The sequence below is a fragment of the Ahaetulla prasina genome, chromosome 8, assembly GCF_028640845.1.
Source record: "Ahaetulla prasina isolate Xishuangbanna chromosome 8, ASM2864084v1, whole genome shotgun sequence".
NCBI lineage: Eukaryota > Metazoa > Chordata > Lepidosauria > Squamata > Colubridae > Ahaetulla > Ahaetulla prasina.
Genome location: NC_080546.1, coordinates 80,859,403 through 80,884,567, shown reverse-complemented (window position 1 = coordinate 80,884,567; position 25,165 = coordinate 80,859,403). Strand labels below are relative to the sequence as shown.

At 40.7% G+C, this 25,165-nt stretch overlaps 1 protein-coding gene across 2 annotated transcripts in view; it reads left to right on the top strand.

Moving 5' to 3' along the window:
- The window catches only part of CORIN (corin, serine peptidase), a 149,301-nt gene that overhangs the window by 23,422 nt on the left and 100,714 nt on the right, over nucleotides 1–25,165 (top strand). For both annotated transcript variants that reach the window (XM_058193328.1, XM_058193327.1), the window contains exons 2-4: nucleotides 295–439; nucleotides 2,050–2,433; nucleotides 16,749–16,959. In XM_058193328.1, coding sequence (XP_058049311.1) covers nucleotides 295–439; nucleotides 2,050–2,433; nucleotides 16,749–16,959 — 740 coding nt within the window. The remainder of the gene's footprint in view (nucleotides 1–294; nucleotides 440–2,049; nucleotides 2,434–16,748; nucleotides 16,960–25,165) is intronic.

Sequence of the window (25,165 nt, the reverse complement as noted above, 5' to 3'; positions counted from 1 at the left end):
TTTTGATCACATGAGCGTGGGGACCACTTACGCAGTGGTCGTAAGTGTGAAAAATGATCATAAGTCACTTTTTTTCAGTGCTGTTGTAACTTGGAATGGTCATTAAATGAACTGTTGTAAGTCAAGGATTACCTGCTTTCAGTGGCTTTTGGCCAAGAGAGTTTGAGAGTTCCAGCTTTTCACTCTACAGGCTCAGCCTTTTCTGCTAGGAAAAAAAAAATACTTTGATTCGGTAGCAGTTTTCTATTACAGAGTACATATAGAATTATAAGTCTCGGTCTCTCTGTGTTTCAGATTCCAGGAACAGATGAAGATAAAATGGAGGACGGCTGTTCTCAGAAATTGGCCTCCGCAAAATACTTCAGGCTCTTATTGCTAATACTAATTCCTTGCATCTGTACCCTTATACTTCTGTTTGTGATTCTTCTTTCATTTGTAGGTGAGTATCGGAAAAGATAAGTGAACACATAAGGTAAAGGATGTTGAACTTCATCAATCACACAAAACGATGACATACCTTTTCTACAGTGTAAGAAAGCCATCCCTGAGATACTAATTTCTGTCTTGAATTTGTGGAGCTACATTTGTCTTGAAGAAATTGCATTAAGAGGCAATTGCGCTAAATTTCAATCTGCATAAATTAAAGCTTTGCTGGAGTCGTTTCTTTTTAAGAGCTTCTGAAATGCTAGCCCGTTGAGGAGGAGAGTTCTACCCAACTGATATATCTCAGTGATACATTTTGGGTAGGTTTTGAAAGCCTAAGCTAACTATACATTTATAAACTATGATTTGTGGCTTAGTGTGATGTACTCACTCAACTGTGTCTGAAAAATGTGATATACAGTATTTTTCCCTAAATCCACAGTATAAGGACAGCGAGAGAATGAAGAAATAATCAAGTATTATTCTGTGGCTGGCAGCTCTAGCTCAGCGGTTACCAACTGGTGTTCCGCGAGAAAATTTTGGTGGTCCGCAGAAAAATTATTTGCATTTTTAATATGGCACTAAATCAGGGGTCCTCAAACTACGGCTCCTGGGCCGGATACGTGCAATCAACGTTTGTGTTGCTGCAGAGAGTCTCCCCCTTCGGGGTCTTTTTGTGTGGATTGGAGGGGGACAGAAATTCTGACTTGGAGTCTGCTTCAGCCTCCTGGTGTGGGGCTTTGGGCGAAGGCTGGAGGGAAGCGCTGCTGGTGGCAAGGAGCCAGAGGGCTTTGTTCCAGTGGGACTGCATCATGAGTTGGAACTGGCTGACCATCTCAATCCGCTGAGCCTCCGGGCACCAATACCTGGCCTTTCTCTCCTGCAGGTCTTCCCTCTGCTTGGAAAGCCTATGCTCGTAGTCCTCAGTGAGGTGCTTCTCCTGAGCCTCCTCAGTCAGATCCAATTTGAACTGAGCTGTTTTGCCAACTCTTTCTTGTGGTGGCTGCTTAGCTCCAACAACTGCTTCCTGTTGGGGCCCTGTGGAGCCCGGATGGGAAAGCGAGGAGTGGCTGGGAGGGGAGGGGTGAATAGAAGCTGGCGAGGTGCCCCTCGATATGAGTGACATCAAGTTTGCCACGCCCATCCAGCCAGTCATTAGGCAGATCATATTAGTGGCCCGTGGGATTTAAAATTATGAATTTAGTAGTCCCTGAGGTCCGAAGGTTGGGGACCCCTGCTCTAGCTTCTTTTACTTCCAGTTGCAATGCTCTTGGGGAAGAATGCAAAAATAAATCAAATTCTGTTTCGGTGTTTTTGCTGTAGACTGAGCAATGCTCAGGAATACTCAAAGGCCAATAAGGAAATTACTTGGAAGCACTTTTTTTCATCCAGCGGGTGGTTGTTGTTGAAAATTGTGTCTCCATTATTAAGTCAACCTCCTCCAGGTTCTTGAAAATGGGGGAGGAAATTTTAAATTACCGTAGAGTGGTACCTCTCAGTGCTCATTGTTATTTGGTTCCAGGAGGCGCAGTGAGTATCACAAATGATGAGTACCAAACACCTGGATGTACGTTAATGTACGTTTTAGATACACTGAATGTGCTTTATTATTTTTCTCCAATGCAGGTGTGTTGGGTAAAAAGTGCCTTCATTCAAATGGAAGTGACATTCATTTTCCTAACGTGAATAAGAGTGATTCGGTTGTGGTTCCATCAGTGGACAATAAAATAGAGCTGACCTCTTGGACAACGAACCATGTCAACCAGACTCACCCAAATATTAGTATATTTAGAGGAACCTCTCAGGTTGACTCTGAAACTCCAGCAGGGAAAACGAATCTTACAGAGGAAAGGATTTTGACCAATGAAAACCGGTCAACGGCAGAGGAGGCAGTAGAAGAGGAGCTGGGGTCCCCTCACCCGTCCGCCAAAGTCACGAGCAAGACAGTTTATGACCCTACTGTGAAACCTACAATACCGCCCGCTGTGCAAGACGTTGGTCCGAAAAAAGGTAAGTTTACATTAATATGGATTCTTAATTAGGGCATGAGAAAGTGGTGTGAGATGATTGGAAACATTCGTACACTTGCAGGTACTGTTAGAGCAGGGGTGAAATGTAAAATTTGTTACTACTGGTTCTGTGGGCGTGGCTTGGTGGTGGGGATAATGTGACTGGGTGGGCGTGGCCAGCTTTTTTTTTACTTTTAAAAGCATTTTTTCTACAACCTCTTCGACTGAAAAAATGCTTTTAAAAGACTCCTCTGGCGATCCCAGCTGAGTTGCCTGATCGTCAGAGGCTTTTCTTTTCTTTTAAAAGCATTTTTTTTGCCTCTAAAAGAAGAAAAAAAGCCTCTGACGATCAGGCATCTCAGCAGGGATTGTCAGAGCCTTTTAAAAGCATTTTTTTATAACCTCTTTGGCTGAAGTGGTTGTAGAAAAAATGCTTCTAAAAGGCTCTGACGATCCCAGCTGAACTGAGTGATCATCAGAGGCTTTTTAAAAAACTTTTAAAAGCTTTTTTTCGGCCGAAGAAAAAATGCTTTTAAAAGTTAAAAAAAAACACCTCTCATGATCGCGCAGCTCAACTGGGCATGGGGGTGGGGGGCAGAGATTTTTGCTACCAGTTCTCCGAAGCACGTGCTGCCATCACTACCAGATTAGGAGATCCAGTCCAAACCGGGAGCATTTCACCCCTGTGTTAGAGATAATCCTTGACTTACAACAGTTCATTTAGTGACCGTTCAAAGTTACAACAGCACTGAAAAAAGAGACAGGATCATTTTTTTCCTGCTTAGGACTGTGGCAGCATCCCCACGGTCACGTGTTTTACATTCTAATGCTGCTAATTGAACAACTGCGGTGATTCACTTAACAAACGTAGCAAGAAAAGTCGTAAAATGGGGCAAAATGCACTTAACAAAAAATACTCACTTAGTGTTGTGACTCCAGCCCCCGAACCTGGCCCCATGCCTGAAAGTGACTCCGAAAGTGAGGGGGAAGGGCCGGTAAGGCTTACCTCGGGAGCACCGATTCCTTTGGCTCGGCTCCAAGAGCCAGAACCAGACCAGTCGGAGGATGTAATGAGGCCGTCATCCCCTGATTCCTCCCTTCCCCAGGCTACGCCTTCAGACCCAGCTGATAATAATAATAATCAAGCTTGGCTTCAGAAGATTAGAGAGGCGGCATCATCAAAAGGAAGGGTGGGGCAGGAGCCCCACCCCACAGGATATATAAGGAGCTTTGGGATTGCTCTCACTCCACGGGCAGGCAGCTGCGATTTCTCTGCCAGGAGTGATAAGAGCTGTGAATCCACTGGCTGAAGACCAGCTCGTGGGTCTGAAGTCGAGAAGGAGACAGAACACTTAGCAACATAAATTCTGGGCTTGATTGTAGTCGTAAGTCGAGGACCACAGTACCTTTACTTAGCAAAGGTGGTTTCCATAGCATCCCTTTCCTCATTTGAATGAGATAAAAGGTACTTAGTAATGTTGAGTCCCTCACAGCCAGATGCCTAAGTTGTTAGTGGGAACATGTTTATATAAGTGAAGACTAAGCTGTTTATTTTTGGAACTATTTTGGAACTATTTATTTATTTATTTATTTATTTATTTATTTATTCATACTTTTATACCGCCCTATCTCCCTAGGGACTCAGGGCGGTTTACAGCCATATAAAAAACATAAATATATACAGAGTAAAACATTAATTTAAAAAACTTATTACATAGGCCAAATATTTAAAATAGAGATATAAATAATAAAACCCCATTTAAAACCAGATTTAAAATTTAAACGTTTAAAAATTTAAAATTCTAGTCCAGTCCTGCGCAGATAAATAGATGTGTCTTAAGCTCGCGGCGGAAGGTTCGAAGGTCAGGAAGTTGGCGAAGTCCTGGGGGAAGCTCGTTCCAGAGGGTGGAAGCCCCCACAGAAAAGGCCCTTCCCCTGGGTGTCGCCAGTCGGCACTGCCTGGCCGACGGCACCCTGAGGAGTCCCTCTCTGTGAGAGTGCACGGGTCGGTGAGAGGGACTATGGGACTATTTTGGAATAGTCAACAGCCGTGGCTTAGAAAGTACCTCTAAGCTTGTTAAAGTCCATTAAACAACTTGCACTTAAAAAGGGCAGCTGCTTCACTTCTTAAAGCTGTCTGTTTGTTCACAGGACTGGCTTCATTGGCCAAAGTTCCAAAATAATTAGTCTCGTTTAACTCTAATTACAATTAGAATTCTTTATTGGCCAAGTGTGATTGGACACATAAGGAATTTGTCTCCCGTGCATAAGCTCTCAGTGCACCTACAAGCAACAAGTGATAAATCATGATTATAATCATAAAATACATTCGTCATAAATCGTAAGATACAAAGTGCTACACATAGGATACTAAGTACGCAAACAACATAAATCATACTAGGGTACTTAATAAAACAATATAAATGGTAAGATACAAGCAACAAAGTTATAGGGCCGGAATAGCTCAGGCTGTAAGGAGCCTGTTATTAGAACACACTAGCCTGCAATTACTGCAGGTTCAAGCCCGGCCCAAGGTTGACTCAGCCTTCCATCCTTTATAAGGTAGATAAAATGAGGACCCAGATTGTTGGGGGCAATAAGTTGACTTTGTAAATATACAAATAGAATGAGACTATTGCCTTACACACTGTAAGCCGCCCTGAGTCTTCGGAGAAGGGCGGGATATAAATGTAAAAAAAAAAAAATAGTCATAAGAAGATAAGGAAAAGGATAATAGGAAAGATGAGAAAAATTACAGTAATATAGTCCTTGTAGGTAGTTTGACAATGTGGGAATTAGTTGTTTAGCAGAGTGATGGCATAAGGGGGAAAAACTATGTCTAGTTGTTTTGGCATGCAATGTCCTATAGCATTTAACTCTAGCATTTATTTATAGCATTTAACTCTAACTGAAACAAGCTATGTATATTGTTTTTAAACTGAACATTAGCATAAGATCCAATTCTATTCTGTAGATCCAATTCTACAGAGGAATTATTGAGTCTGTCATTTGCACCTCTATAACTGTCTGGTTCGGTTCTGCAACCCAACAAGAAAAACACAGACTTCAGAGAATAATTAGAACTGCAGAAAAAATAATTGCTACCAACCTGCCTTCCATTGAGGACCTGTATACTGCACGAATCAAGAAGAGGGCCGTGAAAATATTTGCAGATCCCTCACATCCTGGACATAAACTGTTTCAACTCCTACCCTCAAAATGACGCTATAGAGCACTGCACACCAGAACAACTAGACACAAGAACAGTTTTTTCCCGAAGGCCATCACTCTGCTAAACAAATAATTCCCTCAACACTGTCAGACTATTTACTGAATCTGCACTACTATTAATCGTTTCATAGTTCCCATCACCAATCTCTTTCCACTTATGACTGTATGACTATAACTTGTTGCTGGCAATCCTTATGATTTATATTGATATATTGACCATTATTTGTGTTGTAAATGTTGTACCTTGATGAACGTATCTTTTCTTTTATGTACACTGAGAGCATATGCACCAAGACAAATTCCTTGTGTGTCCAATCACACTTGGCCAATAAAATTCTATTCTATTCTATTCTAAGTAAGTAGGTTTGAAATAGCAATTTTCTTCTAGCCGTCTACCTCCTTCATTTTGGCCTAAGACTAGGGCATGTTTTCATACTTGTGTTTACAGTCATACATGGATTTTGAGAACTGCTCTGAAAAAAGTCAAAAAGAATAAAAAACTGAATAAAACATGGTACTTTATTTTGGAAAATTGTTATTTTTTGGAATTGTTATTATGTTATAAATAATTGTTATTATTTTGGAAAATTGTTATTTTGATTTCTTCATACAGCATTTCTTTGTACTGTTCAACAACAGTTACAGACATCCAAACTTTTTGAAAAGCAACACAGAAAAAAGAAGGAACCGAGAAATTATTTATTATTTATTTATTTAATTAAACTTTTATACCGCCTTTCTCCCGAAGGACTCAGGGCGGTGTACAGCCTTCATTTAAAACAATTAATATACACACTAAAATAACAATTAAAAAGCTTATTCAATAAAAGGCCGAAATTAAAACCGTCCAATTGACCATATAAAAATACCCAATAAAATTACAATTGAAAAATTTAAAATTTAAAATTTAGAGTTTAAAAATCAGGCCAGTCCCGCTTGGATAAATAAATAAGTTTTCAGTTCCCGGCGAAAGGTCCGAAGGTCAGGCAATTGGCGTAAACCGGGGGGGAAGTTCGTTCCAGAGGGTAGGTGCTCCCACAGAGAAGGACCTTTCCCTGGGGGCCGCCAGCCGACACTGCTTGGCGGACGGCACCCTGAGAAGACCCTCTCTGTGAGAGCGTATGGGTCGGTGGGAGGCATGTGGAAACAGTAGGTGGTCCCGTAAGTACCTGGGCCCTAAGCCATGGAGCGCTTTGAAGGTGGTAACCAAAACCTTGAAGCGCACCTGGAAGACCACAGGTAGCCAGTGCAGACTGCGCAGGAGTGGTGTTACCCGGGAGCAACGTGGTGCTCCCTCAATCACCCGCGCAGCTGCATTCTGGACTAACTGAAGTCTCCGAGTGCACTTCAGGGGTAGCCCCATGTAGAGAGCATTGCAATAATCCAGGCGAGAAGTGACGAGAGCATGAGTGACCGTGCATAAGGCATCCCGGTCAAGAAAGGGGCGCAACTGGCGGACCAGGCGAACCTGGTAAAAAGCTCTCCTGGAGACGGCCGTCAAGTGATCTTCAAACGACAGCCGTCCATCCAGGAGAACGCCCAAGTTGCGCACCCTTTCCGTTGGGGCCAGTGACTCGCCCCCAACAGTCAGCCGCGGTTGCAGCCGACTGTACCGGGATGCTGGCATCCACAGCCACTCCGTCTTGGATGGATTGAGTCTGAGTCTGTTTCTCCCCATCCAGACCCGTACGGCATACGTATACATATAATATTTGATGTATCAAATATTATACTGCTGCAAATAACTGATCAAAAGCAGGCAGGATGTAAAAACTGAGCTCGGCTGACCCACTAGAAACCTTGAACAGATAATTCTCGATTTACAACTTTACAACTTTAATTGGGTCAACTTTAATTATGGTTGTAAGTCTTTGCAGTTGTAAGTTGAGGCATTCGGTGAGGGGATTTGAAGTAGGTTTTTTTTACGATAGTTAACACAGTGGTCATTAAGTGGATCGATTTTCTCTCATGTTTTCATTTTTTATTAGTTACAAAACTGATAAAATTAGTTATTATAAAATAATAACATAGTTTTTATTTTATTATAAAATAAAAACTAATAAAATTAGTTTTGTAACTAAATTAGTTACAAAAACAACTAGTAGGAAAAACAGGCTGGGAAGGGAAAAGAAAAGGGCAGAAAAGAAGGAGAAAAGAAAGAAAAGGCTTTGTCTTCTGTCCATTTTCTCAAATAAGTATTTTGTTGCCAGAAACCAGAAATAAATGCCGGTAACTGCCTCCCCACAAAAAAAAATCTTAGTCATGTGACCACAGAACACTGCAAACGGCTATAAAGGTGAGCCAGCTGGCAAATGCCCAAAATGCCCTCACATAATGGCACATGACACATTATGTGTGTGACGGTTATAACAATGGGTTGTAGCTATGAGGAAGGTCTGTTGTAATTTCAAATAGTCCCGGAAGAATATTTATAGCTCAGGGATTGAACAGTGAGGGGCTCTCTGCAAGAGAAAAGGCACACATTTCATATCACACTCCTAGGTAATACCTAGGCTAGAAGGAGTTTGCTCCTCGTTTACGTGTAGGTGGTTTGTCCTGCCAGTGTTGGTGGGAGTAATTCCTTGATTAAGTTCATGTTTACTGAATTGGTTGTTCCTTAATTGGAGTATCTTTCGCCGCGAAAGGACCTTTTGCCACGAGCTTAAAACATATCTATTCTTCCGAGCAGGACTGGCTTAATAGGGTTTTTTAAACATGGATTTTATTGGGATTTATTTTATATTTTGTATTGTATTTTAAATTTAGGCTTTTGGAATAAGTTTTTTAAATAGTGTTTTTATTGAAATGTATTGTATTATTTTATCTGCCTGTTCACCGCCCTGAGTCCTTCGGGAGAAGGGCGGTATAAAAATTAAATTATTATTATTATTATTAGTAGTAGTAGTAGTAGTATCATTTACTGCTCGGTGTTGATCTCCACTTATCTGAGTGTTGATTGTTGGTTGGGAGGTGTTGTGGTGTTTTGAAGGTCACTTCTGAATGGTATGTAGATGTCATTTATTCCTGTGGGCCTATGGCTGATATGTCTTGAGTGCCAAGTTTTCAGGAATTCTCTAATGTTTTCGGAGTTAGCTTGGCCTAGGAGGCTGACTGTTGAAACAATGGTTCAATTTGTCCATGTGTTGTGCAAATAAGTAGTTTTCATTGTGTCTTCTGCTGGCTAGTTAGTGTTGATGGATTTGCATTTACCATGAAATTAGGTTGGTTGAGCAAGAAACCATCCATAAGGATTTTATTTTATCTAATACTATTTTCATTTTTAAGATGTAGATTGAGTTCACTCACAGTTCTAATTTAAAGCATAAGGAGGTTTGTTTGTTTTGGACTTAATGTGTTACGCAAAAAACCCCAAAACATTGTGGTGTGTGTGCCATAGTTTGTCACTTACCGCAAGTATATATGACTCCAGCCTCTTCTGGCTTATTCAGCAGGCCATGGCATAAAACATATTTTCCGTTTGATCACCTCACATATCCCAAAATTAACCTGAGTCAGTTTGTATCTGACTGGAAACTCATTATGGCAAATAATTCTATTGATTTGCTAATGCCTGCTGATTCAATCATGTATACTTTCAGTTTTACATATAATATGCTTGGCATTCCATTGAGTTACATGCGTGGACAATTAAACAACAGATAGTAATTCTCTCTAATTTCTTACCGCTATATGAAGTTACAGGTGTTTTTTTAAAATATTTCCAACGCTTTACTCATAATGGCATGAAATTGAGCAACAACAAATAAGCAAACAATAACACCTTGACACATTGTTCAGTACAAGAATACACTTCTTACTTAACTCTCTTCTTTTGTCCTTTCTCCGTGCACAGCTCCTTTCTTTATGAAAGATTTTATAAAGTAGTAAAATTGGCGAGAGAGAGAGAGATTCTCTGTATTACTTCAAGATGTTTTTTTATGGGTTTAGAACAACTATGTGTAGGCAGTCTTGTAATTCCTTTGGTAACTTAGAATGCAAAATAAAGGGTTTTATTATCTTCTGAAGGAAGCAGTGATCGGTGCTCAAGGTACACGAAGCAGATGATGCAGAATAATTGTGCCAAGAGAAAGCCTGTCACATTCCCTTCATCCAAATTCTGGTATAATTCGTCCATGATAGCAAATCTCAACCAGCAAATGCTCAGTCTTACATATAGGAAAAAAGAACCCAAACACTAAGTACTCGCTTGATGGACATTACCTCACAGATGACCCCCATCCCGTTAAAGACCTTGGAGTTTTCATGTCAAATGATCTAAGTGCCAAAGCCCACTGCAAATAGGTAGCAAAAAAGGCTCTAAGAGTTGTAAACCTAATCTTGCGTAGCTTCTTTTCCAAAAACACTACACTACTAACCAGAGCATATAAAACATTTGCTAGACCAATTCTAGAATACAGCTCACCTGTTTGGAACCCTCACCATATCTCTGACATAAATACAATTGAACATGTCCAGAAATATTTTACAAGAAGAGTTCTCCATTCCTCTGTAAACAACAAAATACCTTATCCCACTAGACTTGAAATCCTGGGCTTGGAAAACTTGGAACTCTGTCGCCTTCGACAAGACCTAAGTTTAACTCATAGAATCATCTATTGTAATGTCCTTCCTGTCAAAGACAACTTCAGCTTTAATTGCAATAATACAAGAGCAACCAATAGATTTAAACTTAATGTCAACCGCTTTAATCTAGATTGCAGAAAATATGACTTCTGCAACAGAATCATCAGTGCTTGGAATACTTTACCTGACTCTGTGGTCTCTTCCCATAATCCTAAAAGCTTTAACCAAAAACTTTCTACTATTGACCTCACTCCATTCCTAAGAGGACCATAAGGGGCGTGCATAAGCGCACAAACGTGCCTACCGTTCCTGTCCTATTGTTTTTCTTTTCTTCTTCATATATATATATATATATATATAGTCTTGGGTTTCTCCGTGTAAAATTGGAAGTGTCTTTGAAGTCTCATTCGTCATCTTCAGGCTTCAACGTGCTTCTGGGAGCAAAGCTTCCTGTGACTGAAGCCTGAAAAACTCGTCAACGCTCTCATTCTGAGACTCAACATATATATATAAACACCGTGAAAACCTCAGAAAACATATATATACCTTTATATACCTTTATATACTATATAACCTTTCTGTATGATAGTTACATATATTGTTGTGACAAAATAAATAAATAAATAAATAAATAAATAAATAAATAACAACTATAAATTGTTGCGGAGTTGGCACACCAGTACTACTGGAACCCACTGTCTTCAGGAGAGATAAACTTCACTGAATACAATGGGACACTCAGTTTGTAATTGAGTTTGCATTGGATTGTGCAGATAATGGCCACAGGGGTAAGAAAAAGTACATACAAGCTTAATCTTAGCCAATCTAATAATTCTGCATAATAATGTGCATTTATAATAATTAGCTATATTGACTATTCTAATCCTGGAATAAGGAAATAGTGTTTAGCAGAGTCTTTTTTTTAATTTCATTTTGTCACAACAGTATACACAAACATCGACATAAAATAAAAAACAATAGAAAAATATATATATATGTAAGTAAAAGTATGCAACAGCTATGTTAATTTGATATAATGAAAGGAACAATAGGACAGGAACCGTAGGCACTTTTGTGCTCTTAAGCATACATAAATCTCTAAATCTCTAAGCATACATAAGATGTGTTATGTTGCTTAATAATTTATTCAGTAATATGCCAAAAATTAAGATAAACAAATACTTACTGATCACTTGGCTAGAAATCTTGGAACACATAGAAATTCGAAGTTACTTGTGGCAACGGGGAGGTTGTAGTACTAGAAATTGCTAACAAATGAGAAAGCTTTTGCAGGAGCAGCTACCAAGACTACTATAGATATTCAGGATGCTCCATAAATAATACATTTATAGTGAATGATTATTGTGTTCTTGGTTGAAAGGCCTAGCTTGGAGAATAGTTATCTTCTTTTGGCACAAAATTAAACAAAATAATAGACCTCATGGCAATATTTTTTCCATTGAGAACATTTCTATTTTTTTTTTTCGCTCCAACTGGGATCAAAGAAGTCCTAGAGGAAAGTTTAACCAGTTTTGGTCTTGAACTTCTATAGTGGATATTGGTTTGATTAAACTGAGTTATGAACTCACACTGTGTCAAACAGTTTCCTTATGCAAACTTTATTTTTCGTGTACGAAAAGTATTATACTCATGTATTTATTTATTTATTTAATTTTTCTTTCTTCCAAGAAGACAGACATCTGGTGGAAATGTATTTGCTGCAGTGATTCAAATATGAAGAGACACATTTGCCTAAGTATTTTACTGATAAGAAGAAGATAAAACTAAAATTCTCACTTGAAAATAACAATCTACATGCCTGAAACAATATTCTGGGCCAGGGGTCTCCAACCTTGGTCCCTTTAAGACTTGTGGACTTCAACTCCCAGAGTCCCTCAGCCAGCAAAACTGGCTAAGGAACTCTGGGAGTTGAAGTTCACAAGTGTTAAAGGGACCAAGGTTGGAGATCCCTGTTCTGGGCAATCAAAATATAAAGTACACTGCAAAATATATTCCTTAAGTAACATTATCACATTAAAACAATTTATAAACAGATGTTTACATTGAATGTGACCCCATCATTCATTATATTTATAGAACAGGTGGGTTATCTTTAGAAACTCAAATTACAGCTGTTGGGTTTTATTACTTAAATGTTTCCCTGTGTCTATAAAGGCTAATTTCCAATACTATGGCTAGAAGTACATTAGATATCTTCTCCCTTATTTAAGGAAGAAGCAGTAACAAACCTGCAGATTTGTGGTACATTAAGAAGTATCTTATTCTGCATATATTCGGCAATGCATTCGATAATACATTGAGGAATCCTTGACATGCTATGTTGATCTACTTGGCAGAGTTATAAAATATAGTTGCATTGTTGTTTATAACAAACTGAAATGTTTATGCAAATAAAGATTTTCTTCAATCCATACCACATTTCTGACATCAATACAATTGAACGTGTCCAGAAATATTTTACAAGAAGAGTTCTCCACTCCTCTGAATACAGCAAAATACCTTATGCCGCCAGACTTGAAATCCTGGGTTTAGAAAATTTAGAACTACATCGTCTTCAGCATGACTTGAGTTTAACTCATAGAATCATCTATTGCAATGTCCTTCCTGCCAAAGACTATTTCAGCTTCAATTGCAACAATACACAAGCACACAATAGTTTTAAGTTTAATGTTAACCACTCCAATCTTGATTGCAGAAAATATGACTTCAGTAACAGAGTTGTTAATGCTTGGAATACACTACCTGACTCTGTGGTCTCTTCCCAAAATCCCAAAAGCTTCAACCAAAAACTGTCTACTATTGACCTCACCCCATTCCTAAGAGGTCTGCAAGGGGCGTGCATAAGAGCACAAAAGTGCCTACCATTCCTGTCCTATTGTTTCCTTTCGTTATATCCAATTAATATAGTTATTACATACTCATACTTATAATATATATGCTTATATATTGTATAGCTATTTCATGCTTACGCTTATATATATTGTGTGACAAAATAAATAAAATAAAAATAAATAAAATAAATAACTCCTGGCCCACAGGCTGGATGCGTCATGTGCTGCCCACGTCCAGTTTAGCGAAGGGGGAAAAAGTCCCGATACGTCACGTGACGCAGCTGTGACGACATGAGGGTAACACCCCTGCTGTAGGGTGTACTACAGATTATCATCCACAAGGGGACCAGGTGAGGAGGACCTGTAAGGTATCTGTTGCAACAGCAGCAGAATAATAGTTGGAAAGGACCTTGGAGGTCTTCTAGTCCAACCTCATACTCAAGTAGGAGACCCTATGCCAGGGATGGCCAAACTTGGCCCCTTGAAGAGCGATGGACTTCAACTCCCAGAATTCCCCAGCCAGCAACTTGCTCATATTTATAGCTCATGCTGTTTGGGGAATTCTGGGAGTTGAAGTCCACAGCTCTTCAAGGGGCCAAGTTTGGGCACCCCTGCCCTATGCCATTCCAGACAAGTGGCTGTCCTCTCTCTTCTTAAAATCCTCCAGTGATGAAGCACTTACAGCTTCTGAAGGCAAGCCGTTCCACTGCTTAATTGTTCTCACTGACAGGAAATTTCTCCTTAATTCTAGGTTGGATCTCTCTTTTCCATCTGTCATTTCTTGTCCTGCCTTCAGGTACTTTGAAGAATAGGTTGACCCTGTCTTCTTTGTGGCAACCCTTCAAATATTGGAAGATAACTATCATGTCAGCCCTGGTCCTTCTCTTCGTTAGATGAGACATACTCACCGTTTATCATACTTCAGTCCCCTAATTACCTTAGTTGCGCTCCTATGCATTCTTTTTATATCATGGCATCTTTTTTATATTATAGATCAAACTGGACACAGTATTCCAAGTGTGTCCTATAAAACGATACTAACATTTCACGTAATCTTTATACAATCCCTTCTGTTGTTGCATCGTAGGACTGCGTTGGCCTTTTTGAAAGCTGAAGCACACTGCTAGTGCATACTTAGTGATTGTCCACTAGGACAACTAGATCCCTCTCATAGTTGCTGCTGTTGAACCAGGTATCACCTCCTATGTAGAGTGGAGTGGAGTGGAGTGGAGTGGAGTGGAGTGGAGTGGAGTGGAGTGGAATGGAGTGGAGTGGAGTGGAGTGGAGTGGAGTGGAGTAGAGTAGAGTAGAGTAGAGTAGAGTACAGTAGAGTAATCAACAGAACAACTAGAATAGAATAGAATAGAACAGAACACAACAGAACACAACAGAATAGAATTCTTTATTGGCCATGTGTGATTGGATAGACAAGAAATTTGTCTCCAGTGCATAAGCTCTCACTGTACATACAAACAACAAGTGATAAATCATGATTATAATCATAAAATACATTCATCATAAAAAGATACAACACTCAGTGATAGTCATAGGATACTAAATAAGCAATCAACATAAATCATACTAAGATACTAAATAAAAAAATATAAATTGTAAGATACAAGCAACAAAGTTATAGTCATAAGAAGATAATGAATAGGTATCCGAAAAGATGAGAAGGATAATAGTAATACAGCTTTACTAGATAGTTCGACAGTGTTGTGGGAATTAGTTGTTTAGCAGAGTGATGGCATGCGAGGAAAACTGTCCTTGTGTCCAGTTGTTTTAGTGTGCAATGCCCTATAGCAGGGATGGCTAACCTTTTTGCCATCGCATGCCAAAAGCGGAAGGAACACGGGGGTCACGCATGCGTGTACCCACACCCATAATTATGTGCCTTGCCCGCGTGCATGTGTGCACAATCCCCCCAATGCTCCCCCCCGCTTTTGGCATGCGATGGCACGGTAGGCCCGTATTTTGCTCTCCCCAGAGAGTTTTTTGCCTCTCTAGGGGAACAAAAAACGGGCCTTCCAGTCTCGCTGGAAGTTGGCAAATGGGCCGCTTCCAGCCTCTGGAGGGCCTCCAGCTGGGTGAGGACGGCCATTTTTGCCTCCCAAGGCTCCTAGAGAGGCTCTGGAGCCTAGGGAGAGCAAAAAATGGGCCTTCCCCTCCTAGGCCCTCCGGAGGCAGGAAACAGCCTATTTCCCTACTTCTGGTGGGCTCAGAAGGCCCGAAAATCAGCTGGCTCGCGTGCCCACCGATATGGCTCTGTGTGCTATAAGTTTGCCATCATGGCCCTATAGCATCGTCTTGAGGGAAGAAGTTGAAACAGTTTATGTTATATTTCTTGGCACTTGGTTTTTCCTTATTTTCTCACCATAGAATTGCATTTTGTTGGATAAGGACTTAGTATTCAAATCTGTCAACATTCTTCTGGAACTTCAGCCTCTCTTTTAAAGTTTTGTCTATTCTCCCCAGTTTGGTGTCATTTGCAAATGTGATGAATTCCCCTTTTGTCCCCTCATGGCTGTCTGTATGTGTCCTGGGTCCACAAGATGGGTTTACCGTTTTCCAAAAGCTATACAAGGAAAAATCTCCTAAAATTAGATTCTCAAATTCAATAATAATCCTTGACCTTCTAGCCTTTCTGGGTGAAGTATCCTTAGTAAATTTATTAGAAATACATTATTAATCAATGAGTGGAGGAAGGTTTATAGAACATGGTGTGGTCCCTGAATTTAAACTTTAAAGCATGTTACACATAAAAGCATCTAAATACCTCAGTAGACAACATGGTTGAAATAAATGTTATCCATTTGTTAATGCAAAACAATCATAAGTCTATTCCAGGGTGGATAAAATCAATGATATGTTTTTAAAAATCAAAAAAATCAGTTTTTTAAAAAAATTAAATCGGATTTTTTTTATTTTTATCAAATTTATTTTAATAAAATGCTTTCGGAATAAAAATCTATCTAAAGATAGTTTTCTATTTAAGACACATTAATAATTTAGTTTATTCAGCACGAAATGGAGCTTAGTTATGTAGCGTGAGGCTGTATATTCTGCAATATTGGGACTGTTGGTGAGTCAACAGCGGGTCAGAGGAGGAACCGCTGCGGGACAGAGATGACCGTTGCTCTTTAAAAATCAAACCTTTTAACTAGTGATTTAAATCATGATTTAAATCAACTTGATTTTAATCATGATTTAAATCAACTTGATTTAAATCCAGTTCATCCTGGTCTATTCAAAAAGCTGCATGCAAACTTGTGAATAAATGGAGGGATGTGAGGAAGAGGAATAGATATAAACATTAGTAGTTTCTTTAAAACACCTCACTCTAAATAAGGTTTAAAAAGAACTCTTGCAAGTATCAATTGTTTCTAGTTGAACTAAAATCGCAGTCTTTTATAGCTTCCTTGGGACAATTACATTTAACAGGACTTTATTTTCTGAGTGGAAATTGATAGACCTGCACAAGAAATTATTATTTTTTGTTGAGTTTTGAACTAGATTTTCCATTACAAGGGGAAAGGGGAGTATCATAGATAAGATGGCTACTTCATATATTTTGAACTACCTAGTGACTTTTCGCTTTTAGTAGACTCTTGTTCTTGCTTTCTATCACAAATATGTCTTTATTTTGCAGGTTTGTGCATAAACATCAACTACAGCCAATGTGAAATGCTGCCATATAACCAGACCACTCTAAGATCAGTTCTTTCCATTGTGAGAAGCATTGAAATGGAAAAATTTCTCAAGTTCTTTAGTTATCTCAATCGCCTCGGCTGTTATCAACACATTATGCTGTTTGGATGTAGCCTTGCTCTTCCCCAGTGCATCAGCGATGGTGTCAACAGGTATTTGGGAAGCAACACTAGTTAGTGATTAAATATTAATTATGGCAATGGAGTGTTAGGTTTTGCAACCTCTGGGAGGAAACTCCACAGTTAAGACTGTTTATACCAGAAGATTATCAGAAAAAAATAGCTGCAAGGAGTATATATAATAGGTTTGTTTGTGTGGGGAAAAAACAACAACTATATGTAGTATTGTACTACCCTGAATAAAGCAAGTTTATTGACTAATCTTCTTAGGGATTACGGGTTATGATTTTGGCACAGATGTTTCTAATCCTCATTTAATTTAAAGGCAGCATGAATAACGTGGCATTTTGAAAAAGGCTATTGAAACCCATCGTTGTCTTCATTTTAAGTGAATTATATCCTATCTGAATTAGCTGTTTTATAGTTGGATGGAATTATTGCACCTTTAATAGCTAATCTTCAGAATGCTCACATTCTTACATTAGTGCTAATCACAGGATTTCTCAGCCTCCCAAGTTCAGCAAAAGAATTCAGAGTAAAAAATAAATACAAGCCCACATAGAATTGATAGGCAATTTCTTCTAAACCTCTTGTGCAAAAGTTGAGGTATTTTATAACTTTAAAAAACCCCTAGTTGATAAATATGTTGTGTCTGTTTTGATATTATTGGTTACCTGCTAGTTGACTACAATATTCAGAATGAGAATAGTTAACAATGACGGATAAAATCGAATGTTAGAGAAAGTATATCACAGACAACTTACACCCATTCTTCCATCTCATAACTCTGATATTTTGTGTTTATGCTTTTCAGCACAAATGAACCAGGATTTTACTAAGTCTTCCATGTATTAAGACTTGTATTTATTATTGTTTTAGCATGGGGCTGTCAAACTCGATTTCATTGGCGGCAGCATCAGGGTTGTGTTTGACCTCGGGGGGCCTGGATGTGTGGCCAGAGGGTTGTGGCTAACTCGACGTCAGTTGTTTCAGGGCAGTCAGTTGTGGTGGCCCCGGGCAGTGGTGGTGGGGGGGTCCTCCTGCAGCCCCCTACCAGCAAAAACAGATGTTGGGAGGATCACATGCCGCCAGGGGTGAAATCTACTTACCTTCCTTACCGGTTCGGAAGGACACGCACCGCGCGCACACACCCTCTGCGCATGTGCAAAACCTTTCTGTGCATGCCCAGACGGTACAAAACACATTACTTCCTGGTTAAAACCAGGAAGTAATGACAGCCAGGCCGGTGGGCAGAGACTCTCATCGCGATTGCTACTGATTCGCCGAACCACCGGCCAAGATTGCTACCAGATTGGGCGATCCGGTCTGAACCGAGAGCATTTCATCCCTGCATGCCGCCCTCCCGAGCTCCATTTTTGTTGCCAGAGGCACCATGGACCAGTCCTGCACTATTTCCAGGGCAGCCCCGTAGGCCGGATGCGGCCCGTGGGCCTGGATTTTGACACCCTTGTTTTAGCATTTACAAAATTAGACTAGAAGCATTTCAAATGGAGATCAAGCAATTTATTTTATTTATTATTTATTTATTATTCATATTTTTATACCGCCCTTCTCTGAAGACTCAGGGCGGTGTACAGCAAAAATAAAACATAAGTATCAGAAAAAAAATTAAAATACAATAAACCAATTAAAAATCTAATTCAATAAGCTGAAAATTAAAAATTTTGAATAAAAATAGTAAATAAAATTAATCCCCTTAAAATCCCATTAAAACAGTCAATTTAAAATTATATCAGGCCAGCCCTGCTTGGTGAAAGAAGAAGGTTTTGAACTCGCGCTTAAAGGTCCGAAGATCAGGGAGAAGGCGTAGCCCAACGGGTAGTTCATTCCACAGGGCCGGAGCTCCCACAGAGAACGCTCTCCCCCTGGGGGTCGCCAGCCGACATTGTCTGGCCGACGGCACCCTGAGGAGGCCCTCTCTGTGGGAGCGCACAAGTCGATGGGAGGTTACTGACGGCAGTAGGTGGTCCCGTAAATATCCCGGTCCTATGCCAATGAAGCAGAACTACGCTCAGCATTGACAATAGAAAGTTTCCTTAGCACAATGTTCTACAGATGTTTTGGGGCCAACTTCCAAAATTCCTAACAACAGTCAAAGGAGGCTAGAATTCTAGGAATTATAATCATATTTATCATACATATGGAGCATATTAAACTCGGAAAGATTGATAGGTAGCATGTGAAAAATTGTAAGGTCAACTGCTAAACTGCTAAACGATATATTGACCACCCTCCAAAGAATTATGCTTAACCACCATCTTAATAACTACCAGCATGTAACAAGTCTGTACGTGCTCAGAATTAATCAAAGGATTACTCTTTTATTTCAGTAATGAAATATAAAATAATAAAAACGCAATGTTTTAAAAGAAAGGAGACCTCCACACCACACGTTCCTGTGAACTATCAGAACCAGGATTTTAGAGCTATCAAGAAATGGTGTTGAAGTGACAAGTGAGGACCACGTCAAGAATCAAGTTATTAAAAGCTTCTTAAAGTGCCTGGGAATTAGGATATGTGTCAGATAACGAGTAGAAGTTGAGTGAAAGGGACTGCTGTCAAGGCAGCATTATATGTGAAATGGAGAACTGGTTTACAGATACAGAAGTCTGCGATAAAAATATTGCTTCTTAACTACAACTGTCAAGAATTAATTAACATACACATATTGACACAAATCAAAACATACATTAGTATGAGTAATTTAATTCTTTAAAGTTTTATTATGTAACTACTGATGTGTTTCTTGGGGAAATAAGAAGGGGTGGGCTGCTGGTGGTTCACAGCGGTGGTGGGTTGCTACCACTACTGTGGGAGGACCGGTAGCGGTAATTTCGGCTAGTCTGGAGAACAGTTAGTAATTACTGGCTGGCCATGTCCCTGAACCCCAGCCGCCCAACAGTCGCTCCCCCCCCTCTCTACCCAGTCAGTCCTCATTTACACTGTGTGGGTCCTCCGCATGCCTAGTTGAGCCGCGTTTTTTTTCTTACTTGTAAAAGCATTTTTTCTCCGGCTGAAAAATTTGGGAATTTGCTGTGCTTGTCAGAAGGTCACATATGGTGATCACATGACTCCCGGGATTCTGCAACTGTCATAAATATGAGTCAGTTGCCAAGCATTTGAATTTTGATCACATGATCATGGGGATGCTGTAGTGCAGGGGTGAAATGCTCCTGGTTCGGACTGGATTGCCCAATCCGGTAACGATGGCAGCAGGTGGTTCGGAGAACCGGTAGCAAAAATCCATGTCCCCCCCATGCCCAGCTGAGCCGCGCTGAAAAAAATGCTTTTAAAAATAAATATAATTTATATATAATTTATATATAAATAATTTTCTTTGGCTGAAAAAAATGCTTTTAAAAATAAAAAAAAGCCTCTGATGATCGCGCGGCTCAGCTGGGATAATCAGAGCCTTTTAAAAGCATTTTTTTCTACAACCTTTTCGGCCAAAGAGGTTATAGAAAAAATGTTTTTAAAAGTAAAAAAAAAAAAGTTGGCCATGCTCACCCAGTCCCATTATCCCCACCACCAAGCCACGCCCACAGAACCAGTAGTAACGAATTTTACATTTTACCACTGCTGTAGTGGTTGTAAGTGTGAAAAATGGTCGTAAGTTTTTGCTGTCGTAACTTCAACCTGTCACTAAATGAACTTTTGTAAGTCAAGTACTAGCTGCAATACGCTTCAGTTTTGTAGGATCATTATGAAGCAATGTCCCCAGGTTGCCTGAATTGGGAGAACAGCTAAGAATGGACAACATCCTTATGCTTAGCAGTGTTCCAATATTGAGGGGTTTCCACAAAGAAGAGGGAGTCAAACTATTCTCCAAAGCACCTGAGGGTAGAACAAGAAGCAATGGGTGGAAACTAATCAAGGAGAGAAGCAACTTACAACTGAGGAGAAATTTCCTGACAGTTAGAACAATTAATAAGCGGAACAACTTGCCTCCAGAAGTTGTGAATGCTCCAACACTGGAAATTTTAAAGAAAATGTTGGATAACCATTTGTCTGAAATGGTGTAGGGTTTCCTGCCTGGGCAGGGGGTTGGACTAGAAGACCTCCAAGGTCCCTTCCAACTCTGTTGTTGTTGTTGTTGTTGTTGTTGTTGTTATTATTTACATAAAATGACAGTATACACAGCAAACGAGATAACTATGCTGGATTTCGTATCACAGATCACTAGTCGAACACTTCCCAAGCATTTAGGACTGCATGATGTATCGGCGAATTATGCGAACAGATCCCAGTAAGGTGGCTTTCTGCAGCTGACCAATGGTGATCTTGTCAGCACCAATTGCTTTTAAGTGCTTGCCTAGGTCTTTAGGCACAGGTCCCAGTGTGCCGAGTACCACTGGAACCACCTGCACTGGTTTATGCCAGCGTCTCTGCAATTCGATTCTCAAATCTTGATATCTGGTGACTTTTTCAAGTTGTTTCTCATCAATTCTGCTGTCACCAGGTATAGCAATGTCGACTATCCACACCTTTTTCTTTTCCACAATCGTGATGTCCAGGGTATTGTGTTCCAAAACTTTATCAGTCTGTATTCGGAAATCCCACAGTAGTTTTGCATTTTCAATCACTTTTTCAGGCTTATGATCCCACCAGAAAAAAGTGATTGAAAATGAGAAAATAATAATAACAACAACAACAACAACAACAACAACAACAACAACAATAATAATAATTATTATTATTTCTGTATCACCAGCTGCTGATTCCTGCTCCTGTTAACCTTGCATTTCCCTATCATTGTGGTAGCACAATTCCTCTACATAAAGGCAGTTGACCACCCAATCATAAAGGCAGTTGATCATCCAAAACAAAACAAACTCAGATAGTTTTGTCTCCCTCAAAAGAAAATTCACTGTGGGAAACACTTTTCTATGGATCACGTTCTAGATTTTGAAGCAGTATTGTAACATTTGGGACAGGGAGCTGTTTCAGGAAATGCTCGTTTCTGGGAAAAAAAGCAGCATTCTTTGATATGATGATGGAATTTCTCTGGCGCTTGAAACCAAAATCGCAACAAAATGGAGTTATGTTTTTCTTCAGTTTCATGCGAATGATCTCCTGACAAGAAATTGAAGAGAGAAAAAACTTTGTTCCATTGAGAGCTGGCAGAAACTAAAGCAACACAGGACTTTAACAGCTGATTTTATGTTTACTTAACTTGCTATTTTAAGATTGTTGGAATACAAAGATCGTACTGTACAATGTTATTCCATCCCTTAAGGCAGTACCATTTCAATGTATATATTTAAATGTTAGGTCTATTTTTAAAATGTCAGTATTTTATTGTTCCATTTCCTTTATGGTCTCATCATTTCCACGTGGTTATTAAGTTGTTATGGGGTAGGAGACACTAGAAGATTTAGATCAGTGGTGAAATCTGAACTGGTTTGTTTGTTTATTTATTTATTTGTCAAACACAACAATATATATAAGCATCAGCAAGAAATAACTATATGACTTGGATACAATCAAAGGGAACATTAGGACAGGAATGGTAGGCACGCTGGTGCTCTTATGCAGGCCCCTTACAGACTCTTAGGAATGGGGTGAGGTCAAAAGTAGATAGTCTTTGGTTAAAGCTTTGGGGATTTTGGGAAGAGACCACAGAGTCAGGTAGTGCATTCCAGGCATTAACAACTCTGTAACTGAAGTCATATTTTCTACAATCAAGATTGGAGCGATTCCCTTTAAGTTTAAATCTATTGTGTGCTCGTGTATTGTTGCGATTGAAGCTGAAGTATAGTCTTCGATAGGAAGGACATTGTAGCAGATGATTTTTTGAGTTATGCTCAGGTCATACCGAAGGCGGCGGAGTTCTAAATTTTCTAAACCCGGGATTTCAAGTCTGGTGGCATAAGGTATTTTGTTGTGATCAGAGGAGTGGAGAACTCTTCTTGTGAAATATTTCTGGACACGCTCAATTGTATTAATGTCTGAAATGAGGTGTGGGTTCCAGACGAGCTATAATCGAGAATTGGTCTAGCAAATGTTTTGTATGCTCTGGTTAGTAGTGTAATCTTTCTGGAGAAATACTGGTTCACTTGCTGCACACCAAATGTGCGCTCTACACGCGCATAGACAGTGCGCACCATGCATCAAATGCGAGATGCGTGCTCGCTGTGTACACCAAAAGGAGGCATGGGGTAAGTAGAACAGCGCACGGAGGGTGATCAGCTGTGGTGCAAGATCTTCGGAGCCTTTTTTTTTACCTTTTAAAAGCATTTTTTTACAACCTATTTGGATAGGGAAGGGGAAAAAGGGGAAAAGAAGCAAAAGGCATTGACTTCCGACTCCCTTTGGTGCAATAGAATAACATCATAATATCAAACTTCAACTTTTTACTTTTACATAATAGTATAAACTAGGTATTTCTATAACAACAGAATCTCCTGGTTTTTAACCCGGAACCCCTTCAAGATTCCCATGCAATCTGCCATGAGGATTTGAGGAAAGATTAATACATCTAACAAATTAAAAAAAAAACAACCCTCACTCATTTGAAATGCAATAAAGCTTCACTCTATCTCTGTTCTGTCTCCTTCCCCACTTCGGATCAACGAGCCAGTGGATTCACGGCTCTTATCAGACCTGGCAGAGAAAGCGCAGCTGCCTGCCAAAGTTCAAACAAGTGACTCACGGAGCAAGACTTTCAGCTCTTTTTGAAACGGTTCAGCTAGCTTTTGCTTCCCATGGAGTGAGAGCAGTCCCAAAGCTCCTTATATATCCTGTGGGGTGGGGCTCCTGCCCCACCCTTCCCTTTGATGACGCCGCCTCTCTAATCTTCTGAAGCGCGGGTCGATCCAAGCCTGATTATTATTATCAGCTGGGTCTGAAAGCGTAGCCTGGGGAAGGGAGGAATCGTGGGATGACGGCCTCATTACGTCCTCCGACTGGTCTGATTCTGGCTCCTGGAGCTGGGCCAAAGGAATCGGTGCTCCCGAGGTAAGCCTTACTGGCCCTTCCCCCTCACTCTCGGAGTCACTTTCGGGCATGGGGCCAGGTTCGGGGGCTGGAGTCACAACAATCTATGGTGTCAAACATTACCAAGACAGGGTCTGACCCAGTGGTGAAATTTTCCTTCGTTGGGCGTTGGCGCCGGTGGAACCCCGGGACTGCTGGCAGGATTTGGCGACTGGTGTCCCTTCCCGGATGGTGGGGATTTCGGTGGCCTTCATGCGGTGGCGATGGGGCTTTTCCGGCAGCGATGGCCGGGCGGAGGTGGCAGGTGGCGGCGGCCTGCCCCGGTGCTTTGAGGCGGCGGATGGCCCGATAGGCCCAACGTGGTTGTGGCCTGTCCTAGCAGGTGGCGTGGATACCTGCTGGTGCCTTGAGGAAGGCCCACGGGCCCAGCGGATACCCCTTCCATTATTTAAAATCTTTAAATAACATCTTTATCATCGTTCCTCCCCCCTTCTTCCATAGTCCACCCCTGGTTGTTTGTATGGGGTGGTGAATTGACTGAGTTAGCGGTTTGGTCATCTACCGCATAAGGATTACCACTAACTGTTTCCCATCAGGATAGACTGGTCGTGGTCACTTTATCATCTGCTTTATCATCTGCTACCATCTTGACCAGCCCAGGATGGGCCTTTTGCCAGATTTTCTTCTGTGATGCGAACATTTACGGCGGCTGACCTACTTGCCCTGCGAGATGCCCCTCTCTCGCGGGTTTGGCCCTCCAAATTATCGAGGGCCCACCTTGAGGACGGGCTTTGGAGCCCCGAGAGGTGGCATGCGAAAAATAGGAGGCTTAGGGGTTTTTTAATTAGTTGTTTTAATAGATTTTTTAAGGGGAGTTTTAGTGGGGATTTTAAGGGTTGGGAGGGGGGGAGGGTATGTCCAGTCCCAGCGCGCGCTCACGACAGTTTTTTAGTTGGTCTGAAGACAAGGGGTGAGGGGATTGTGCAGAGCAGAGAATGTCTTTCCATCTGTACGGTAAGTGGGAGAGGCAGATATGGCGGAGGCAGGGGGCCGTATCGTTCTTCGGGAGCATGTGTTCGATGTTTAAGGGCAATCACGTGCTCCGGCCCCCCAGTCCTTACTCATTCCTCGGATGGTCAAGACCCTCAGAGTTTGGGTCTTCGGCTGATGCTTTGCAATGCCCGGTCCGTGGTTAACAAGGCTCCCCTGATTTGTGACCTTATTCAGAGGGAGTCCGCGGACTTTATGGGCATTACGGAGACCTGGTTGGGCACAGAAGGGG